Source organism: Pantherophis guttatus, chromosome 1 (genome assembly GCF_059756535.1).
Source record: "Pantherophis guttatus breed Tessera chromosome 1, ASM5975653v1, whole genome shotgun sequence".
NCBI classification, from domain to species: Eukaryota; Metazoa; Chordata; class Lepidosauria; order Squamata; family Colubridae; genus Pantherophis; species Pantherophis guttatus.
In genome coordinates, this window is record NC_142063.1 from 54227771 (window position 1) to 54247198 (window position 19428).

Sequence of the window (19428 nt, forward strand, 5' to 3'; positions counted from 1 at the left end):
CTGCAAAAGCCCCCTTATATCCTATATAAGGCAGACTGGATCACCTACAAATACGAAGGAAAATGCTTTTCTTTTTCTTGTTCTCTTACGTTCACTGAATATTATATGGTCTATTTACTAGAGTGTTGCAGCTGTTGGCTTTAATGATCCTAAAAGGGCCCAGTGAATAGCAGAGAAACAGGATCCTCATTTCTTCTAAAACATATTGTACATCAGTAGAATATATTCTAGATGGCTCAAAGATATGAGCCCAGTTTTCTTCCATGTCAGAGTCAGAGATTCTGCTGTTACTGACAATTGAATGCTGGAAATTGTGGGTCTGGGTAGGTTAAGAATGGCCCCAGTCAGTTGCAGGGCTAGGCAATCTTAACTGATCTCAAAAGTGATTTAAGATCAAAGGTGATAAGTAATTGGATATCAGATTCCCAGCAAATCCCAGAAATGTAGGTTAGACTGGAAGCCAAAAAAAAAGCCACTTCCATATTACTACTAAGAAAACTATGGAGAATGCACCCGTCAAGTCGCTAGGAGTTAAATTTAAGGTGAAGAGATTTTATTTTAGCTTACAAATGACTACAAGTTATGTACAATGAAAAAATAGGTTCACACATTGTACTAAATCATAATGTGACATCATCTGTATTTAGAATTAGAATAACAGAGTTGGAAGGGACCTTGGAGGTTGTCTAACCAACCCCTTGCTCAGGCAGGAAACCCTATACCATTTCAGACAAATGATTGTCCAATCTCTTCTTTAAAAATTTCCAGTGTTGGAGAATTCACAACTTCTGGAGGTAAGTTGTTCCACTGGTTAATTGATTTAACTTGTCTGGTTTTGCCTTAAAAATGCCATATGATTTAAACTCAGACTTACTCAAGATAGAATGATGAAGGAAATTGTGGCTTAAAAAATTTGTGAAGCAAATCATAGTTTCATCAGTGCAGGAACAAGCAATAATAGTTTCTACATTGATCTTCCTCCTTCCTGTTTGATTTTTTTATTATTATTATTTTCTCTAAGTGACAAGGAGGAATACTTCTTGGACATGCCTTTGAAATATACCTCTCAACTGAAATTTAAACCGTGCCTGTAACATTAGGTCATGAATAAAGAAATTATCTTATGAAATCAGACTATTGCTCCAGCTGACCCAGCATCTAATCTTTGGCAGTGGCTCTCAAAAATCTCCTTCAGTGGATTTTCACATCTGCAAACAGAGGCACCAAAGGATATACCTGGGAACTTCTATATGAGGAACAGGTAGCCTGTTTTTTCTTCTACCAATGATTACTGTCTTGGAGAAAAACTGTTGTTAGGACAATAGAAGCAGTAAGGGAACACACTGGAATTACGTGGAAAGAACTTCTCTCTCCTTTCACCCTATGTGAAGAGAGGAACGAAATTTCAAACTTTGAAGAGTAAAAATGAATCAGCGCATCCTTTGCCATTCCTCTAGAAGTGAGGTTTACACTTCCCCAAACAAAACTGCCAGGACAATATAACAAGATTCTACTATTTTAATGGACTTTGGCCACAAATAGTTGCCAGTGGGTAGCATAGCAATACTTTTTTTATGAAGAACATTTTGCACAACTTAGTGTTCTCTTGTTTTCCCCTCTTTATCTTATTTTTTTTTTAAAATCCTTTGGACTACAATCTCAAAATAGCAGAGATTAATTAAAAATACAAAGGTTAAAGCCTCTTTTCTCATTGCCTATGGAGAGGAGATGGGAAGATGGGAAGCATAACATCCACTTGGCAATAGGCTCCCCCCCCAATTATGTCTTTTATTGCTTTTATTGGGGTTTTGGAGTGTGTATATGATAGTTAGAGTGTGTGTGTGTGTGTGTGTGTGTGTGTGTGTGTCAAACTCCTTTTCTAAACCAACTTCATTTGTTTTGTTACCTTGGCTCTTTGAGTGTAATTAATTGCTGACACTCAAAAGGTGTCTGAAAACACAAACCCAAATACGATCGCCTTCTGTTGAAATATTACAAATTAGGAGAAAAGATATTAGCTGTGCTTTTGGTTCCAGGGGGTGATTTGATGAAATTCAACTAATCTCCCAAAGGGATAATCTGGACCCAGGTCAACTTGGAAGACAATTTTTGATGACCATGAGGCTCTACTTCTACCATCTTTCTCCTGGTGAGGGAAAACATACCAGCAAAGTTTAACCTGGCATTCATAAGAACTGAGAGTTAGGTCTGCAACTAAGGCTGGACAACTTCTGCTTTTCCATCTTGTGACCAAAACTCTGGCAAGAGCTATCTGTCCTCCCAATGGCAGTTTTCTAGGAAGTAGGATTGTGATAGAAAGGAAGAGAGATAGAAGCCATCCCCATATACTGCTGATTTTGTCTTAGCCTGAAAATAATTTATTTCCCTACACGCAGCTATTTAGATTGGATTCAAACAAATGGCTAAAGAATAAGAGAATAAGTATTAAACATTTCCCTTAAGGAATTTGATATACCGGTAATTCCCTTAATATGGAACATGAGTCCATATTAAGGTTTGAGATATTTTTTCCTAATCCATGAAAGGATCTATCTAATATCAGGATTTGCTGAAAGAGCTGAACAAAAGCCCTATCAGGACACGTTATCATTTTGGCTTGATTGTTGTGAGCAGTCTGAGTCTTGAGATTCATGCCAGGTGTTGAAGAAAGGAGGAGATTAGAGGTTTTAAAAATAATATCACATATAGGAGAAGAAAGGAATTGTGCTGGAAATTTTTTGGGGGGGAATAAGACAGGGTGTGGACTTGTTCTCTCTGCATCCTCTGAAACTGTAAGACCTTTCTCTCCCCAGAATGTATCGTATCTCCAGCTTGTGTAGCAACTACCACTGAGAATGTTCTGATTGCACAAGAATAGGAAAAGCCAGATGCTCAAGATCACAGAATATCTTACACAGTCACACCTGCTCTTCCCAGTAGGAAATAGGCCTCTATGTACACATTACAAATAACTTGAATTTGGACTGAAGGTGCTCCTTTCCAAAGAAGCAACTGGCACATAGTCCTGTGCCTTGACACACTTTATCAAGTGCCAGGTCTACTGATGCCCACATTTTTTAAAAAAATCCTCTCATACCACCATGCTATAAATGCTGTATTTTTTTAACCCCACCATTTCCTGCTTCAGATCTCCACATCCTTTCATTAGAAGGTGGAAAAAGCTAGGAATCAGCTGCCCTAGATAGTGCAAAGAGCATCACTGCTCAAGAACTCCAAATTTTCCTTGGTTCCCTCTGCAAGTGCAAGAGCTTAGTTGCGAATTTCCCACCAATTTAAAAAAAAACAAAACTTGATTAAAAGAGTTTCCATCTCTGTACATGATAATCTTCAGATGGCAGGCTGCCAGATGAGCGTTAAATAATTCCTCCACGTAAATGATTGAAAATAAAAGCCAGCTGCCATTTTTGGTTTCCTCCACGGCTGCTTCTCTTTCCAGTTTGTTTCCTGGGCTCTCCAGGTGGGGCTGGGCACATCAGACCTTGGCCTCGAGCATCTCAAGGAAGAGTTTGTGCATGGGGACTTTGCCTTGCAGTTTGATGCTGTAGAAGTGCTGCACAGCTTTGGCAGCTGTTTGCCGCAGGAGAGGCAGGGTCAGCAGTAGCTTTCCTGCACGTCGTGGTTCCTCATGACGTTGACTCAGCTCGTAGTCCTGAAGGGCTTCATGGAGAAGATCTTGTAGTTTCTGCACTGCCTCCATGTCCTCTATGTGCATTGAATCTTTAGAGGAAAAGCAAAATTAAGGAGGGAATCAGTCTAGATAAATGGGCAGGGAACATATTTAATCTCAGAACACAATGTTCCATGGTAGAAGGGAGTTATCTGAAGAACCAAGAGAAACAGCTTTTGGAAGGTGTATCCTATTTGAGAATCTATGCAAAAGGTATGTTGGAAGAAACAGACATATTACTAAATCAATCTATTTTTGCATTAAATTATGTAGCAAAGCGATTAGAATATAATTTTTGATATACCTGAGATATACATTCCTCTCTTCTTACATTTAATCTTTTTGATTTCAAAATGAACAACAACTTCAGCACTTGGAGCTTTATATCATGAGCTCAAAGACCGACCTAATTAATGTGCTACACTAACATTCTACATTCTCAAGAGATTTCTCCTTCTAGATCAACTTGAAAATACTGAAAGCTAATTTAAGAAGCCTTGAAACGTTGGATGGATTTGCCTGCTTTTTGATAATCAGATATCAGTTTGTTTGTCTATATTTCTGCTTTCTAATTTGTATACCGATGCGTGGATTGGAAGAATCCTCACTGAATTATTTTCAAAGCTCTTGCTGCAATTATGTGGGCTGGTAACATGTACCAAAAAAGAAAGGCAATTAGGAACAAAAGTAACAAAAACACTAATAATATATTAAATTTATATGACTACCAAATCAGGGAGACTCAAAATCAGTCAAAACATTTATTTTACATTAAATGAGTGAAATGGGAAATACGTAGCTTTGTATATATGAAAAAGATCTTGGAAAAATAGTTGATTGTAAGCTCAGAATGTAATTTATAATTGTGTCAATTGAAAAACAAATTCTAAATCACTGGAACTTATTTTTCATTTTATTCTGCTTTTGTCAACCCACTTCTGAATTGCTCTTTTCCTGCAACTCGTACAAAGAAATGCAGCTGAGGGGGGATTTGATAACACTTTTTAAATACCTGAAAGGGTATCATACAGAAGAAGCCCCTGACCTGCCTTCTTTTGTTTGAGAGTGCAAGACATGAAATAGTGGGTTTAAGTTACAAGGGGGCAGATTTTAACAGAATGTTAGAAAAAAAAATCCTCTTTCTAAAAATAAAAGCAGTTTAATAATCGAACTAATTACCTTGAGAGATGGTGGACGTCCCTTTATTAGATGTGCTCAAATGGAGTCTAGATAGCCATTCACATGGAGTGCTTTAATCTGGATTCCTGCACTGACTAGTGGGTAGGAGTCAGTCAATGGTACATAGCCTCTTCCAATTCTGTGATTTCATGGAAGGTTTTTATTGGCTTTCTCTTCTACCTCTGCCCACAACTCTGGGAATTTTTCCTAGTAGGACACTGGTATGAGCAGACAAAACAGTCCAAAATGCAGATTTTTGGATTGTTTTGTCTGAATTAAATTTTGGGAAGGCAATGGAATTTTACCAGCATGGTGACAATAGGGAGAACACTACTCACTTACTCTCTTTTATTTCTGAATAGAGTAGAAAAGGATTTATATTTAGATATGGGTCTGAGGAACAGGTTTAGAGAGATGGCATGTGTTTACTGGCTGGTAAGCAAGAAAGTAATTGGCTGATAGCTCATTGTGCTCAGCTTTTGGGCAGAAAGTAAAATAACTGATTGGCTGGTAGGTCTCTGTAACTTTAGTGTCATAAATATATAAACATGCTATGCTTTTAGTGTCCTTTGAGCCAAAAGATCCAAAAATAATTAACCCACCCAGATCATTTTCAGGTGCATTTAAATAGTGCAAAAGCTCTGCAAGATGATAGGTTGGTGGAAGAGGAAAAAAACCCAAAACCATATATAGTGATTATAAAAATGAGCCAATATTATGGGATTTATTTCCAGCAAGCCAATGCTGAACTGTTATCAATATAGCTCTGATGAACTGTTAATTACAAAATCAATAACTATTATTATTTTTTCTTATAGATGTCAGGAGATGGGGAGCTATTAGTCTGAATTCAGATGGAGGGCAATTTCTTCCAAAGGTGTAACAATGGGCTTATGCCTCCTTTCTAAGCACAGGTATCATTTTTTATTCTTACAAAAAAAAATAATAATCTCCCCACATTCCCAGCTGCTGATTCTTTTGTCCATGACTTTACCTGAATTGGCGAGAGCCAGGGCCTTCAGAGTGACAAACTCTTCCTTCTCCACCTTCAGCTTTTTGTACCTCCGCACCAGCTGCAGGATGGCCAAATAGAGCTCCAAGAGCCCCGTCAAACGTGAATGTTCCTCATCCATGATGTAATCTTCAGCATAGACCAGTTTATCCTCATACGGTAATGAGCGATACACAATGCCCAGAATGAGGATTTCCATCCAGGCACTCTGCAGTAAGCTCATCTGGTCTCCCAAAGAAAGGTTAGAAAATCCTGGCAAGGCAAAGGAACAACAGATTAAGAATATTGACCAAGTAAAGGCATCGGGTTGCTGCTTCCTAGAAAATTGGCAGAGGCAATTCATTTTATGGTGGTTGGGGGGTTTTTTTTCTTTTGACATAGGAAATGAACCCCAAAACAAATGCAAAAGTGTATCTTAGACTAACCTTCCGAAGTGGGTTGCCCTTTGCTGTATTGTGATTGCAACTTGCAGAATTCTTTGGCTGTTACAGAAAAAATGTCCATAGACAAACTCCTCAGTGAAGTGGTTTTGACTCTGAGCCAGTCCTATAGACGTACTTTAATAAGACAGAGGCCTATTCAGATTTTCAAAAGGGAAAGCAGCTTCATATAAGAAGCTACTTCCTATTTATCTGAACATTTATTCCTAGGACTGGACAAAGCATTCCCAAGAGATGCATCACCAAATACCATTCCTGAAGTGCTGGAGCAGCTGCCTTTGCTAGAAGGCCCTCCTAGATGACTCTCCATACGTGTGCATATAAAGCCCCGATTTTCATCTGAATGAACAGCAAATTGAAGTGGTGGAACCGTGCAAGTAAAGACAATGAGGAAAGCCTTCAAATCGCTGCACTGATCCCTATGGAGAATGTAACTGCTTTAATATTTAAAGAGCTAAGTGCTTCAGTCTTGCCAGCATGCCTTGTAATATGCCTTTTCTGGGATGTTTTGTTCCAGTCTAGTCATTGCCGTGTTAACATAAAAAGGAGAGAAAGAGAAGGATGATGCACTATACTTGAATGCACCCTTTTGAAACCAGTTAGTTATGTTATCATAGAAAACACTACTTCAAATCCACTTGTATTAAAGCAGTATCAATGTTGGGAGGGGATGAGGAGGATTAAAAAGGGCAAAATGGTAGTTGTAACAGCACTATCAAAGCCTAATACTTTGTAGATGTGTGCAACGTTATTATACAGAATGTACAAACGGAGAAAGGTCTGACCATGACTCAAAGAAATAGGGACTTAATATTAGCCATCACTGAATCATGCATTATTTCTCCTCTTTAATAAAGAGTTGAAATTTTTCTCATAGAAGAAGAGTGGGCCTTATTGGAAGATATAAGTTCTCACCTTAACTGGGTAAAATATCTTTGTAAGCCACTTCATCAAAGCAGCAACATCTAACTTTAAGAAGTCAAACATGATTTGATTGGGAGCTGCCCAGAGTTGGGTGAAAGATGGGCAGCTGTATAAATATTTTAAATAAATAAACAAACAAACATTAAATGACTATGGAATCCCAAATACTATAACTATATCTTCAGGACAAGGGGGGAAAGAACTACCCTACAGACAGGTGCACTGAATTAACTGTCAAAGTAAAAAGATAAAACACAAACAAAAAGTAACAAACTGTAACTAAGTCCATCAGAACCAGTTAAGTCTAATGACTGAGAACAAATGTGATCATAAATAAGACTCTCATCTGCTTTCCAATCGCAGATCTGTGAAAAATCAAAAATAAGCTTGAAAAGGAACTATTCCGTAAATGAAAACATAAATTTAGGCATTCTAGCAAGTGTGGGAGAGGAAGCGGGGAGATTTTGTGGTATAAAACATAAGGAAGTGTAAAAATAAACTTTTTTCTCAATATTCCAATTTAAAATCCTTAAAAGTGCTAGGAAATTTACACCAGTATCAGTAATGATTCCACTCTGAGATAAAACAATGTTACAATAATAATGATACTCAAGAGAGTATCATTCTATTTTCATTCTTGCAATATGAATATGTTTGCTTGTGGGATACTCTTTCAAAATGATTGAGAATAGGCAAGAGTCCTTGTATAAAAGATTTTCCTCCTTGCTAGTGATAGGAAAACAGAAGATAAAAACATTATTGGCAACTGCAGCCATGCCCCAATATTATAGCCATGCCCAAGATACCTCATAATATGTTAAAAATGTGTGCCTTTCAGAATATTAGAATTGTATCTCCTAACACTTCTGAAGGTACCAATTTGGGGAAGAATGTACTAAGAGTTCAAAATTTGGATGCCTTGTGTGAAGATTTAGTTAAATCAAAAAACATTCATGTTTCTTCTATAAAGGATACTTCAATTTCATTGCTTGGTAGCAAATTGTATATAAAAATAAAAAGTATGAGCAGTTTGGCCTAAAATTTTTCCATGTGTATTATGAGATTATTCTCTTCTTATTTTAGTCTAACTGCTTTCACTGTTAGTTTAGAGTTCTTTCATATGACTTAGTGATGTGCATGTCTCACTAACTGTGATATATCCTTATCCAGAAGCCTTTATTCCCCCCAAAAAACCCTCAGCTCATGCAGTTGTGTGTGCCTTCCTGCACTTGGGAACCAAGGGAGCCAGGATGTTTTGATTCCTCTTGCTATCAACCTGGCAATTAACAAAAGAGCCAGTGATTGCTATATTGACTGGTCGGGAGTTCTATTTTTCTATCTCAGCTATCTCAACTAAAGGAAGAGAGGGCAGAGGGATGGGTCAGTGGCATTTATTTATCACTATACCCTGTTTTGTATTTGTGTTGCCAAAGGAGGTAAGGGGTGATAATGGCACAGCAGTCCTTAGACATCCAATTTCCCTTATCGGGCCACTGAATAGAAAAGAGGCCGCAAGCCACATTAATTAACAGATACCAATCAGCTGTCACATGTTGTATGTGCGTGTATGAAGTCTGACGGGTAAGAGGTATGGATCAATAAAGCACTGGGGAAGAGGGCAAGAAGAAATTAGAGGACAGCTGAAGAGGAATCTGGGGCACTCTGGAGATGAATTACAAATTTGACCTTTCTTTGGCAAATGTGGAAAAAAGCTTGACTTGGCCAAACTGGGCTGCCATGCATTGGTGACCACCAACTTTTGCTCTGTCCTGTATCCCTGAGCAACAACCACCTACAATCAGTCATGGCTGAGTAAAGGAGCTTTTTGACTGTTACACTACGTTTACTTAGTAACAAAATTGTGTTCCTAAAGTTTTACATTTATTGGAGAATTACAATATACAAAGTACACAGATTATTTTAATGTCCATGCTTCAGAAGAAGTTCTAATTTCGACAGTAAAATTAAGACATGAAGATTGCCCATCACTTTAACGCATTAAAGACATTAAATCTACTCTGAGTCATCAAAGAACTCAAAATCTGAAGATGAAATCTAATATGAGATATTTTGCGCCAACCATATAAAAAGGTCTTCAGCCAGGTAAGGATTATATCAATTTTTAAATTCAGGTTCTTTTCTCATTTTGACAGGTACAGTTAAACATTTTAACTATGCACTTTGTGCTTGGATCTTGCATTAAGATATTCATCAGACAGTCTAGCTTGTTTTTCATTAATTTGTGAGACATCCCTTGATGAATTGCCTCAATATTGCTATATTTAACAGTACATACAACTTCAGATTTTGGCTGCAGGATTCTCCAGCTCAAACTGAAGTGGATGGTTAAAACTTCTTTCTCAGGTTCAGTTCTGTGTTCTGTCATTTATGTTTCCCCCAATCTTGTCATCTCAACTAATATTGTTAAATATTTTACATGAGACAAAGGTGCTTTTTCAGGAGGCAACTGGACTTTCTTGTTTTTTCTTTGAAGACATTTCGCTTCTCATCCAAGAAGCTTCTTCAGTTCTGACAGGATAGTGGGGAATGGAAGGATTTATATTCCTTGCAGACAGCTGGTCATTTGCATCGTTTTAGAGGGCCGTTGAAGCACTTTAGGTTTATCTGTGTACTCAGGGTCACTTGAGTAGTGCTCCTGGTTCCTGTAGTCTGCAATTTTTTCTCTTGAAATCCATTCCTACTCCCACACCATTCAAAGGGTGTCCATCCTAAATTGTATAGCTAAAAAGAACCAGGAACACTACTCAGGTGAAGCTTCTTGGATGAGAAGCAAAATGTCTTCAAAGAAAAACCAAGAAAGTCCAGTTGCCTCCTGAAAAAACACCTTTGGGACAATCATGATCTGGATGGCTGAGAATCTCTACAGAATTTTACATGAGAGTCTTTCCTTAGTTAACAATAAAAAGAAATAAGCATTGTTTATTCCTCACTGCATTCATAATTTCTACTTCTTCTCTGGTGCTCTTGAATGACTCTCAGAGAGTCAACAGGTGCCTATTAGGCTCCTGTTGAAAACTGATTTCTTTATCCAGGCCTTCACTGAAAGTTTATTGTGGAGGAATGATTTTTATTTGTTCATTTTGCCTTCCCTTCCCCACATTTTAATGAAAGTTCTTTTGGCATTACTTTATTTCATTTTTATTGTTGGATTTTAGTATTTTTACATACTAAGTATTTGTGAGCTATTTTATTTTGATACAAGATTGAATGAAGAATAAATTTGTAATGCATTGCATCTTTTCTGAGACTCCACTGTAGTGATTTCATTTCCCATCTTTCCAATGCAAAATTTGAAGAGAAAACACGGGAAACTTTGTTTAATTCCCATAAGAAAAAAACAACTATAATTAAATTTAAGAAAAAAAACTGAAAGCAAATGTCCAATGTTGCATTTTATAAAATCTTGACTTAATAGGCTGTTTAAGTGGAAAGAAATGTCCATTAAATCCAAATGTCTGTTAAATCCAAATTTGTATCATTGACATAATTTATACCATCTGCCCAATTACAGAATTGACATTTGCATATTTGTGTCAGGAAGAGTGATTTGGATGATGTAAACATGTGATTTTCATAATTACACAAATGTCACTAATTGACACAAATGACTTATGGTACATTATGTAAATTGTCTACTGTAGTAATTTTTTTGCTATTGCACCATGGGTGGGTTCTACTTACCTTTACTACTGGTTCGCAATGTGGCCACACATGTGCACTTGCTTTGCTCGCGCATGCGTGGACTCTTCTCCACATGTGCAGAAGATTCTGAGCATGCGCAGATCGTCATTTATGATGTCAGGGCATGTGGCCAGAGCTGATTTTACTACCAGTTCTATAGAACTGGACAGAACCGGGACCAACCCACCAGTGTATTGCACCAAGAGTATGCTTAATGGAGGTCTGGAGAATCAAGAGTTTACTGTATATGAATCTTTGCTGCAATTCATATTCAATAATGCAAATCAGGTTTGATCTGATTCATATTCCTAAACTGATTTGTAAAGTTGAACCAACTCGATTTGGACTTTTGAAAAATCAACCCACATCATATTTGAATTTTTGAATTGATTTGGAAAACTGAATTGATTTGGACTTTCAAACTGATGCATAAAAAGTGTACTTTTGCCCATAAACAAAAGTCTTTCAAATTTCCAACCCATGTTTATATCTTTCTAAATCCATTTGGAAATGCAATCATTTTATGCCTTAAATCATCTCATACAGTCAATCTGAAAATTTAAAAAAAAATTTTTTTTGGCAGTTTAGAAACTAAAGAATGTTAGCCTTAGTGCAATACTTAGTTGGAGAACTGCCAGGAAATTCCAGGTTTGTAGATTGGATTGGGAAGTTAAAACAAGAAAGAAAGGTATTGTATAATGGCCAATTACTTCCATGTCACTGCCCAGAAAATGCATGGATGTAGTCACCAAGAATCAAGTTTGACTTGAGGGCTTTATTTTTTCAAAGATTAGCATTCTAAATTAGAACATTTTTTATTAGAAAGATTCAGTTGACTAATTTATTATATTTTAAAAAGATCATTGTAGGTGAATCGTTAGCTTAAAGTTCAGGACACATAAAAGAAAAGATGATGAAAAAGATTTCATGCATGGATAATCAAATTTATGAAGATTACAACAAATTGGTATCATTTAAAAATGATAGAAACATTTGATCTATTAATAAGTCTTAGACAAGACACCTAAGATAGGGCTTTCATATTCAGTAACAGAATGTCACCAATAAGATGAAAGATAGGAGCAAACAGTAGATATCTGTGTATACTATGATTGGTTTGTAAAAAATAATAAAGGCATCTCATGCAACTATTTGAAATGAAAGACCAGAATCAGATACAGAGTTCAAAACTCTTGCTCTAGGAGCCAGGAAAATCAGTTTTGCCCAAGCTGTGGTTCAGAATCTTCAAAGGCACACCAGGTTGGACCATTTCTTTTTGAATATTAAGAATCTACAGAAGGACAACTTTTATTATACTGATGTTCTTTAATCCTCAGTTAAAGAAGTTTCATATAGGTTTAAGAACTTAAATAATAACTTTGCTATTTGGAAATAAACTTCTGGAATGTTACTTAAAAGGAATAACATTAGCACTCTTAAAAGTAAAAAAGATTTGTAAGGTTGGCTTATTTCACCAAGGTTAAATGTTTATTTTTTTTTTCTAAGCAACTTTTAATGTTTTTTTCTGGACCGGAGCTCCTTCTCTTGAGTCAAAACTCTTCAATTAAAGCTGTAGTATTTAGGTTCATGAAGTCATAACCTTACATTCTTTTTCAACATTTGAAAGCCAGAGTTTTCAAAGAGAGAAAACGCATAATTTGTAGCAAGTTGAATTCATAATCTGTTAATTTATTATCATTTCTGTCATCCTGGAGGGCCATTAGCAGCTGTAATAAAGAGAGATTTAATTATAGCATCTGAGATCGCTATAGACACAGTTGCTGTCATTCCACTAGCCGTATTTCATCCTGTGTGTGGCTTTCACCTTCTTAGCCAGGGTAACACCAAAATAGGCACATTGGGAGAGCCCCTCTCATCACAACATCTCAACAGACATTTCTTCTTCTTGCAGAGACCTATCATGGAAGTGGAAGCAACATTCCAGTCATTAATAGCTGGAAGGGATGAAATGCAGTTCAGTGGTGAGAAAAGTAAAGCAAGAAAGACCAAATGCACAGGTATAGAATAGGTGGTACCTGGTGGTCAACAGCAATAATTGTGAGAGGAGTCCTAGCCTACAATCACTTAAGTATGAGCCAGCAGTGTGCTGCAGCTGCCAAAAAAGCTAATGCATTAACAGAGAGATAGTATTAAGATCATGAGAAGTGATATTGCTGCTTTGTACTCTACTAGTGAGATCACATTTGGAATACTGCATCTAATTTTGGTCATTATTCAATACACTATATTGAATGTCTAGTCCAATGAAGGGAAGGACTAGGGATGAAATGATAATAGGTCTTCCAGTATTTGAAGGGCTGTCACAGATAGGAGGGAGTCAAACTATTCTCCAAAGCACCTGAGAACAGGACAAGATGTAATGAATGAAAGCTTAACAAAGAGAGATCCAATGTAGAATTAAGGAGAATTTTTTGTTGGTGAGAATAATTAATCAGTAGAATGGTTTGCCTTCAAAAATTGTGGATGCTCCATCACTGGAGGTTTTGAAAATGAGATTGGACAGTCATTGGTTTGAAAAAGTATAGGGTCTCCTATACTTTTATAGGAGTATATTATAGGGTTGGTCTAGAAGACCTCCAAGGTCTCTTCCACCTCTGTTATTCTGTAATTCTGAATCATATTTGATAAATCCCATAAATACATACAGTATTTTGATATATTCAGAAAAGAGAGTTTTAAGTTTTTTGCTCTCATAGTTTGATACTACAGGGAGTTTGCACTAGAATAAGGAACTTCTAGAGGCAGGTTTTTGGAATTAATACAGACTTAAAACATGTGTGTTGTATATACACACACAGGGTTCTGACAAACAAAAGGGAAGTTCCACTATGCCAAGTTTAAAAAAATCTCACATGAGTGCAATTATATAGTATTACACGTAGCTGAGCTCTTCCTTTCGACTAAATATTATTGATGGATATATAATTCTTTATTAACAGGGAATGCAAATAATTGAATTGAAAAATCAGGTCAGACTGCTAAATTTTGTTAATGAAAGTACAATTTAAGTAAATGTTGTATAAAGTACTTACTGTATTATCTCATGTTGGAAATATCACAATACAAATATGGATGCCTACAGCAAACTGCAATGGCATCAAAATGATGATGCACATGCAGTGAACTCATGAGGAAAAAGTTACTATTATGCACTTGACACCCGACATAGTATGTCACTCACAGTTTTGAATCATGTTGTTGTGATGCTTGTTTCATCGCTTCCATCCTACCAGCCCCACTCTTCCCCACTTTTCTAGCTCCTCCAGATGCTGGGCGGTGGGGGGTGGGGGAGTTATGATGCACTGAGTTGGTAGATGTTTGTTTAAAGACTTTGATCTGATCTGCCACTAGACAAATGTACCTATAGCCTCTCATGACCATCCACATATTTCCCAATTCAGTTTCACTAATTTCATTAAAACAATTATCTTTATTATTTCACCTATGCCTATGCCAATAACAAAGAACCAGCAAGTGAATTATATGTTCAGAATTTTTATCCCCAAATGCAAAATGAAATCCAAAAATGATTCAATTATTCAAGGAACAAATTGTTTAAGTTATATGTCAATTTCCAAATAATGGACTGCATTTTACAAAATGGCGCACTTTGCTTTAATAAATAATAGAGAAGGATGCAGTCAACTGTGGATCAGAGAAAGACAACAGCAGTCCACATTGAATCCAGAAAATCAATAAATATATTATCTGGGAAATGTTCCATATATTTTAGGTGGATACATACAATGCACAGTATATATCCCAGCAGTTAAAAAAATGTGGTATTGCTGCAACTAAAACTCCATTTGAGCAACAAAGTGTCTGGTTAACTACAAAATGATCTCAGAAATTCTCAGGCAGGAAGAACATATCAAAATGAAATAATTGGTGTGAGCTTTACAGAAGCCATAGTCTGCTTTGGCCCATGATTATCCTTTCTATTAATTCTCTTCAGCCCTTGGGTCTTCAGGCTGAGTTGCCTTAATCAGTAGCCTAACTCGGTTTGTGCTGAATCAGGTCCTGGCAGATTGTGCAACTAGTGAGCAGTGTAATCCCTAACAGAACAGGTCTCCTTCAAGAAGAGCACTACCAGGATTAAGATTTGCTGAGAAGCAGTATCTAAAGACTGACCTCTTTCTCCAAATCTCTATCTACTCCAGCTTTTCAGGTCAAAGTTAAATATATAGTGCAATCGCCAGGAGCTATGGATACATTAATTTACACAAATAAATCAATAATTGTGCTGGAAATCATAGTACAAGCAAAAAGGATATTGAAGCTACAAATTGTCCTCCTGTAACCTTTGTCTGCTAAAGAATACAGATTTTCCCTGTATCCCCTATGTGCATTAGCTCAGGAAACAGAAGCAACACAATACCAATGAACTAGATATATTTGCACAGTTTTGTTTCCACTTCCTGTTCATCCAGGTGACATTGGAAAGTGGAACTCATAGATTTCCTTTTTAGTCCAAAATGTATGTTCCCCCTTCCACATATTGAAAGCAACAACAGAAAGAAACATTTTGTTATTTGTGACATGCTGAAGAAGAGTGAATTGCTCCTGTGCCATTCAGCAGACAAAGATCTGTTTACCATTCCCCTACATGAATAATTTCGTCCCCACTTTGTGTCTATTTTAGCTCTCCCTTCTTACCTGGGATGTGCTTTGCCCAGCCAATGATCACAACAAGTTCTCTGTCTGCCAAGTCACAGAGCGTTGTCAATGCTTTGATGTCACTTTCCGGCATGGTAGGGTCAGGCATAGCATAAATCTTCTCTGGCTCTGCCACCAGTAAGTGGGAGACTATTTTAGTCACTGCAAATCCCAAAGCAGAAATTAGAATATACTTGTGGTGAACTCCTGCAACTAAAAAAATTAAAACCTTTACAAAAGAGAGAGCAAGACTTTTTTTTGTTTTTCTGTTTGTTTTGGATACGCTATTTGAAATGTATTAGAAATATAGTACTTTTTATCTAATATCTTCTCTTATGTTTATACATTTATACATTAATTTTGGATTCTTTCTCCAACCAATTATACCATCTATTCCATGTCTCGTAATAAATCGTTTCCTCTCGGTCTTTTAGTTCCATTGTTAATTTATCTGCTTCTGCACATTCTAGCACCTTTTTTATGATCATCGTATTTGATGGAGCAAATCTGTGTTTCCAATTTTGTGCAAATGAAATTCTGGCGGCCGTAATTATGTGAAGTATAAGGTAATAAATTTCTTTCCTAATCTTCTCTTTTATAATTCCCAATAAAAATAGTTTGGGTTTCATAGCAATTTTTCCCCCTGACATTTCCTCTAACCATTTTTGAATTTTTAACTAATATGCCTTTGCTTTGGGACATGTCCACCACATGTGGAAATATGTCCCATGTTGATATCATAGAGGAGCGAAATAGTTATTGTGTAATAGATAGGTATAAATTGTAGTGAATATAGAAATTAGTAAGTAATATATAAAATGTATGTGTATATAGCTGGTTAAAAGATAAAATAGACATTATCAAAGATGCTGGTATTGGAAAGCTGTAAAAATGTAACAAGAATGTTAAAGATGTAAATGTTGAATAAAAATTATTTTTAAAAAAAGAAAAGAAAAGAAATATACTAGTTTTTATCTTGACCCAGCAGTTCACTGGACAATTCTTCACTTGATATTGGGCCCTTTTAAAATGGAAATAGCATGCTGAACCTGTAAAATTAAGCAGGCAAACTATATATCCTACCACCAAATTTGTGACCCTTTCCTGATCCTCATATATCTTTACTCATGTTAAGTTTATTTACTTATAAAATATTTTAACCACCCATCTTACTTTAGGATAACTCTTGATAAATTTAAGGTAATTACCGATGTCTTTAAGATTCTTATATAAAAAATCAAGTTCTATTTCTGAAAATGCTGAATATTGTAACTAATCAGTGTTATATTGAAACAAATTTTGTAAGGGTACCTATACTAGTGCATATTTTCTATAAAGGAAATGGAACTCTCCTGAAATAATGTGAGGATGCAAAAAAAAGAAAAGAAAAAAGCCAATAACCTTTAACCCTGTGCCTGGGAGAAAATACAAATGAAAATAAAAATGAATCATTTCTCACTTCTCTTTACAAATTTTTCTAATTATTCATATGAGCAATTTTTACGTGAAGTGCATTAGATTCTGTTAGTTCATGCACACAGAACATAATTCTTCTGATCTTGTTGAATCTATTAATTACAGACACTGCAGAAGCAACATAGATTCTCTAATGTTCTCTAATGAGGACAACGCCCCTATCACAAAGGGAGCCTTATTTTTTTCTGTATATTTTTTGCACATATATAATTTCAAGATGAACCAAGAAATTGTTAAGAGGACCCATTAAATTAGGGATGGGCAACATTTGGCAGTCAGGAATAGCATTAATTTGGAAGCGAGAAGGGAGAGAACTGGGAGATAAGAAGGGATCCCAATGGTGATTTGGATCATTTTAACATATATGGATTGAAATTTTAAGAATGGGCAGTTTTTTAAATGTTTACTTTAATTATATTAAGTTTATTCTGGACCTCTTATCACAATCTTGTGTTTATGTACACACTGATTTTCAGCAATCACAATCAGAGGAGGTTCTGGGTGGAAAAAAGAAAATTTTGGGGCCATGCATGGTTGCAGGGAGATAATTTGCCAAAACCTGGTCTAGTTATTGTAGAAAAAGAGCTATGTTAATCTATGGTACTAGATAATTAATTCACAAGCAATAAAAGAAATATATTGATGAAGAAAGAGTATAATTAAAGTGTGTGCCTCATACAGGTGAAAACATTGAGCTAAATGTCCATTTGGTGTCAGCATTAGAACTATTTTTGTAGTTTGCCAAATGCTTCTAGAATTAAATATCATTATTACCCCTACGTCCTATCATGAAATACTTCAAAAATTATTATCAGCTGACTGAGGGAAAGAGTATTAGCAATGGACAAGCTGATAAATTGGCATGTTTTTTTAAAAAACACCTCAAAAAAAGAATTGGTGATGGTAGGTCATCATACCTATGTGGAGGTTGATGACTAAACAGCTACAGGAGCTGGGAAATAATAGTGTATTCCTTATATTTATACAAATATTTTCCATTTTTCATAAACTATCAACCCTGCCCTCCCATTCCAACCCATCTCCCAAATTTATTCTGCTACCTATCCCATGAAAAATTGAGAGACCCAGAAAGAAAAGGTGGAAGAAAATGTTGGTTGTGTCAGTGGAAATGCTTTCTATATAACATTCAATTTAGCTTTAGACTTGCACACTATAGCCTCAGATGACCTTATTTAGGCCATGCTATTTAATTGCTGTATAATTAAAATTATTGAGAATTTGATTCTTTCAATGAAAAGTTAAGGAGATCAATGATAATTGAAGGTTTAATCCATAAAGAGAATGTGCAACTGGCACCTACATGGTTTTTTGGCCGGAGGGGAAATCTGTAAACTCAAATAAGTACTACTTTCAGAGTCCAGTCTTCTTTTGTACTTCTGGCGGCCTCCACGCACTCGATCCAAACGCACTCCTGCAAGCAAAAGAACGAGATCTTAAGGATCTTACATGAGATTCTGAAAGGGGGAAGGGACATTCCTTTACCATCAATAGCAATTATAAATGCAGAAAGATTGATGGTACAAAGAAAGGGGAGCGGGAACATATTCCTAGTTTAACTGTCAAATATACATAAAATGGCTTCTAAGATTAAGTTTAGATAAAAGCATAAAATATATGTATACATCTGCAATTCTTTGACAGTTAATTGGAAAGGGAAAACAGTTTCTTCCAAGTTTGGTATATAAAACAGAGGCAAAGCTCAGTTGTTATTCCTGAAGTGACTCAGGAATTAAATAACTTCTTCAACAAATTAGCCTGCAAATATTTTCTAAAACCCAGATTTCTGAGGGCAAAAATTGTGACAGAAGATTTCATCTTCCTTTTGTACAAAAAAATGCCCAGTATGGCAAATTATCTTTGATAATATACTTGTGATAATCTAAAAAAAAAAACAAATTTATTTTTCCCATTCAGTAATACTGTTTTATTTCCATTAATTTCTGTATATATTTCAATTAATCTAAATATAGTTTTCAAATAATCAGCCCAATAAGAAAAAAAGACTTAAGATTGCATTATTAATTAACTCTAAAATTGGGTAAAACTGTTTTAGGTTTTCTTTCACTGAATATTAATGAATATATATTACCAGTATTTTTTCACTTCCTCTTCCAAATTAGAGATAAAAACATATAACACACCTTAAACATTATCTCTTCCTGTCTTTCTAAATCAATAGAATTGTTTTTCTTTTGTATCAGTTGTTCACTAATATCCATGGCAACCTGGCCCAACCATTAGGCACAATGAAGCAACCATCTCAAGCAGCAAATACAGGAGAGCAGACAATGGCATTGATTTGGAAAACA

At 35.9% G+C, this 19428-nt stretch overlaps 1 protein-coding gene across 3 annotated transcripts in view; it reads right to left on the reverse strand.

Annotated features, from left to right (window-relative positions):
- Positions 1-1504: 1504 nt before the first annotated feature.
- ESRRB (estrogen related receptor beta) overlaps positions 1505-19428 on the reverse strand; it is a 156684-nt gene continuing 138760 nt past the window's right edge. For all 3 annotated transcript variants that reach the window (XM_034418177.3, XM_034418176.3, XM_087873918.1), the window contains exons 4-7: positions 18420-18530; positions 15623-15784; positions 5862-6131; positions 1505-3738 (exon numbers count right to left, since the gene is read on the reverse strand). In XM_034418177.3, the coding sequence (XP_034274068.1) occupies positions 3494-3738; positions 5862-6131; positions 15623-15784; positions 18420-18530 (788 nt within the window). In that variant the 3' untranslated portion in view covers positions 1505-3493. The remainder of the gene's footprint in view (positions 3739-5861; positions 6132-15622; positions 15785-18419; positions 18531-19428) is intronic.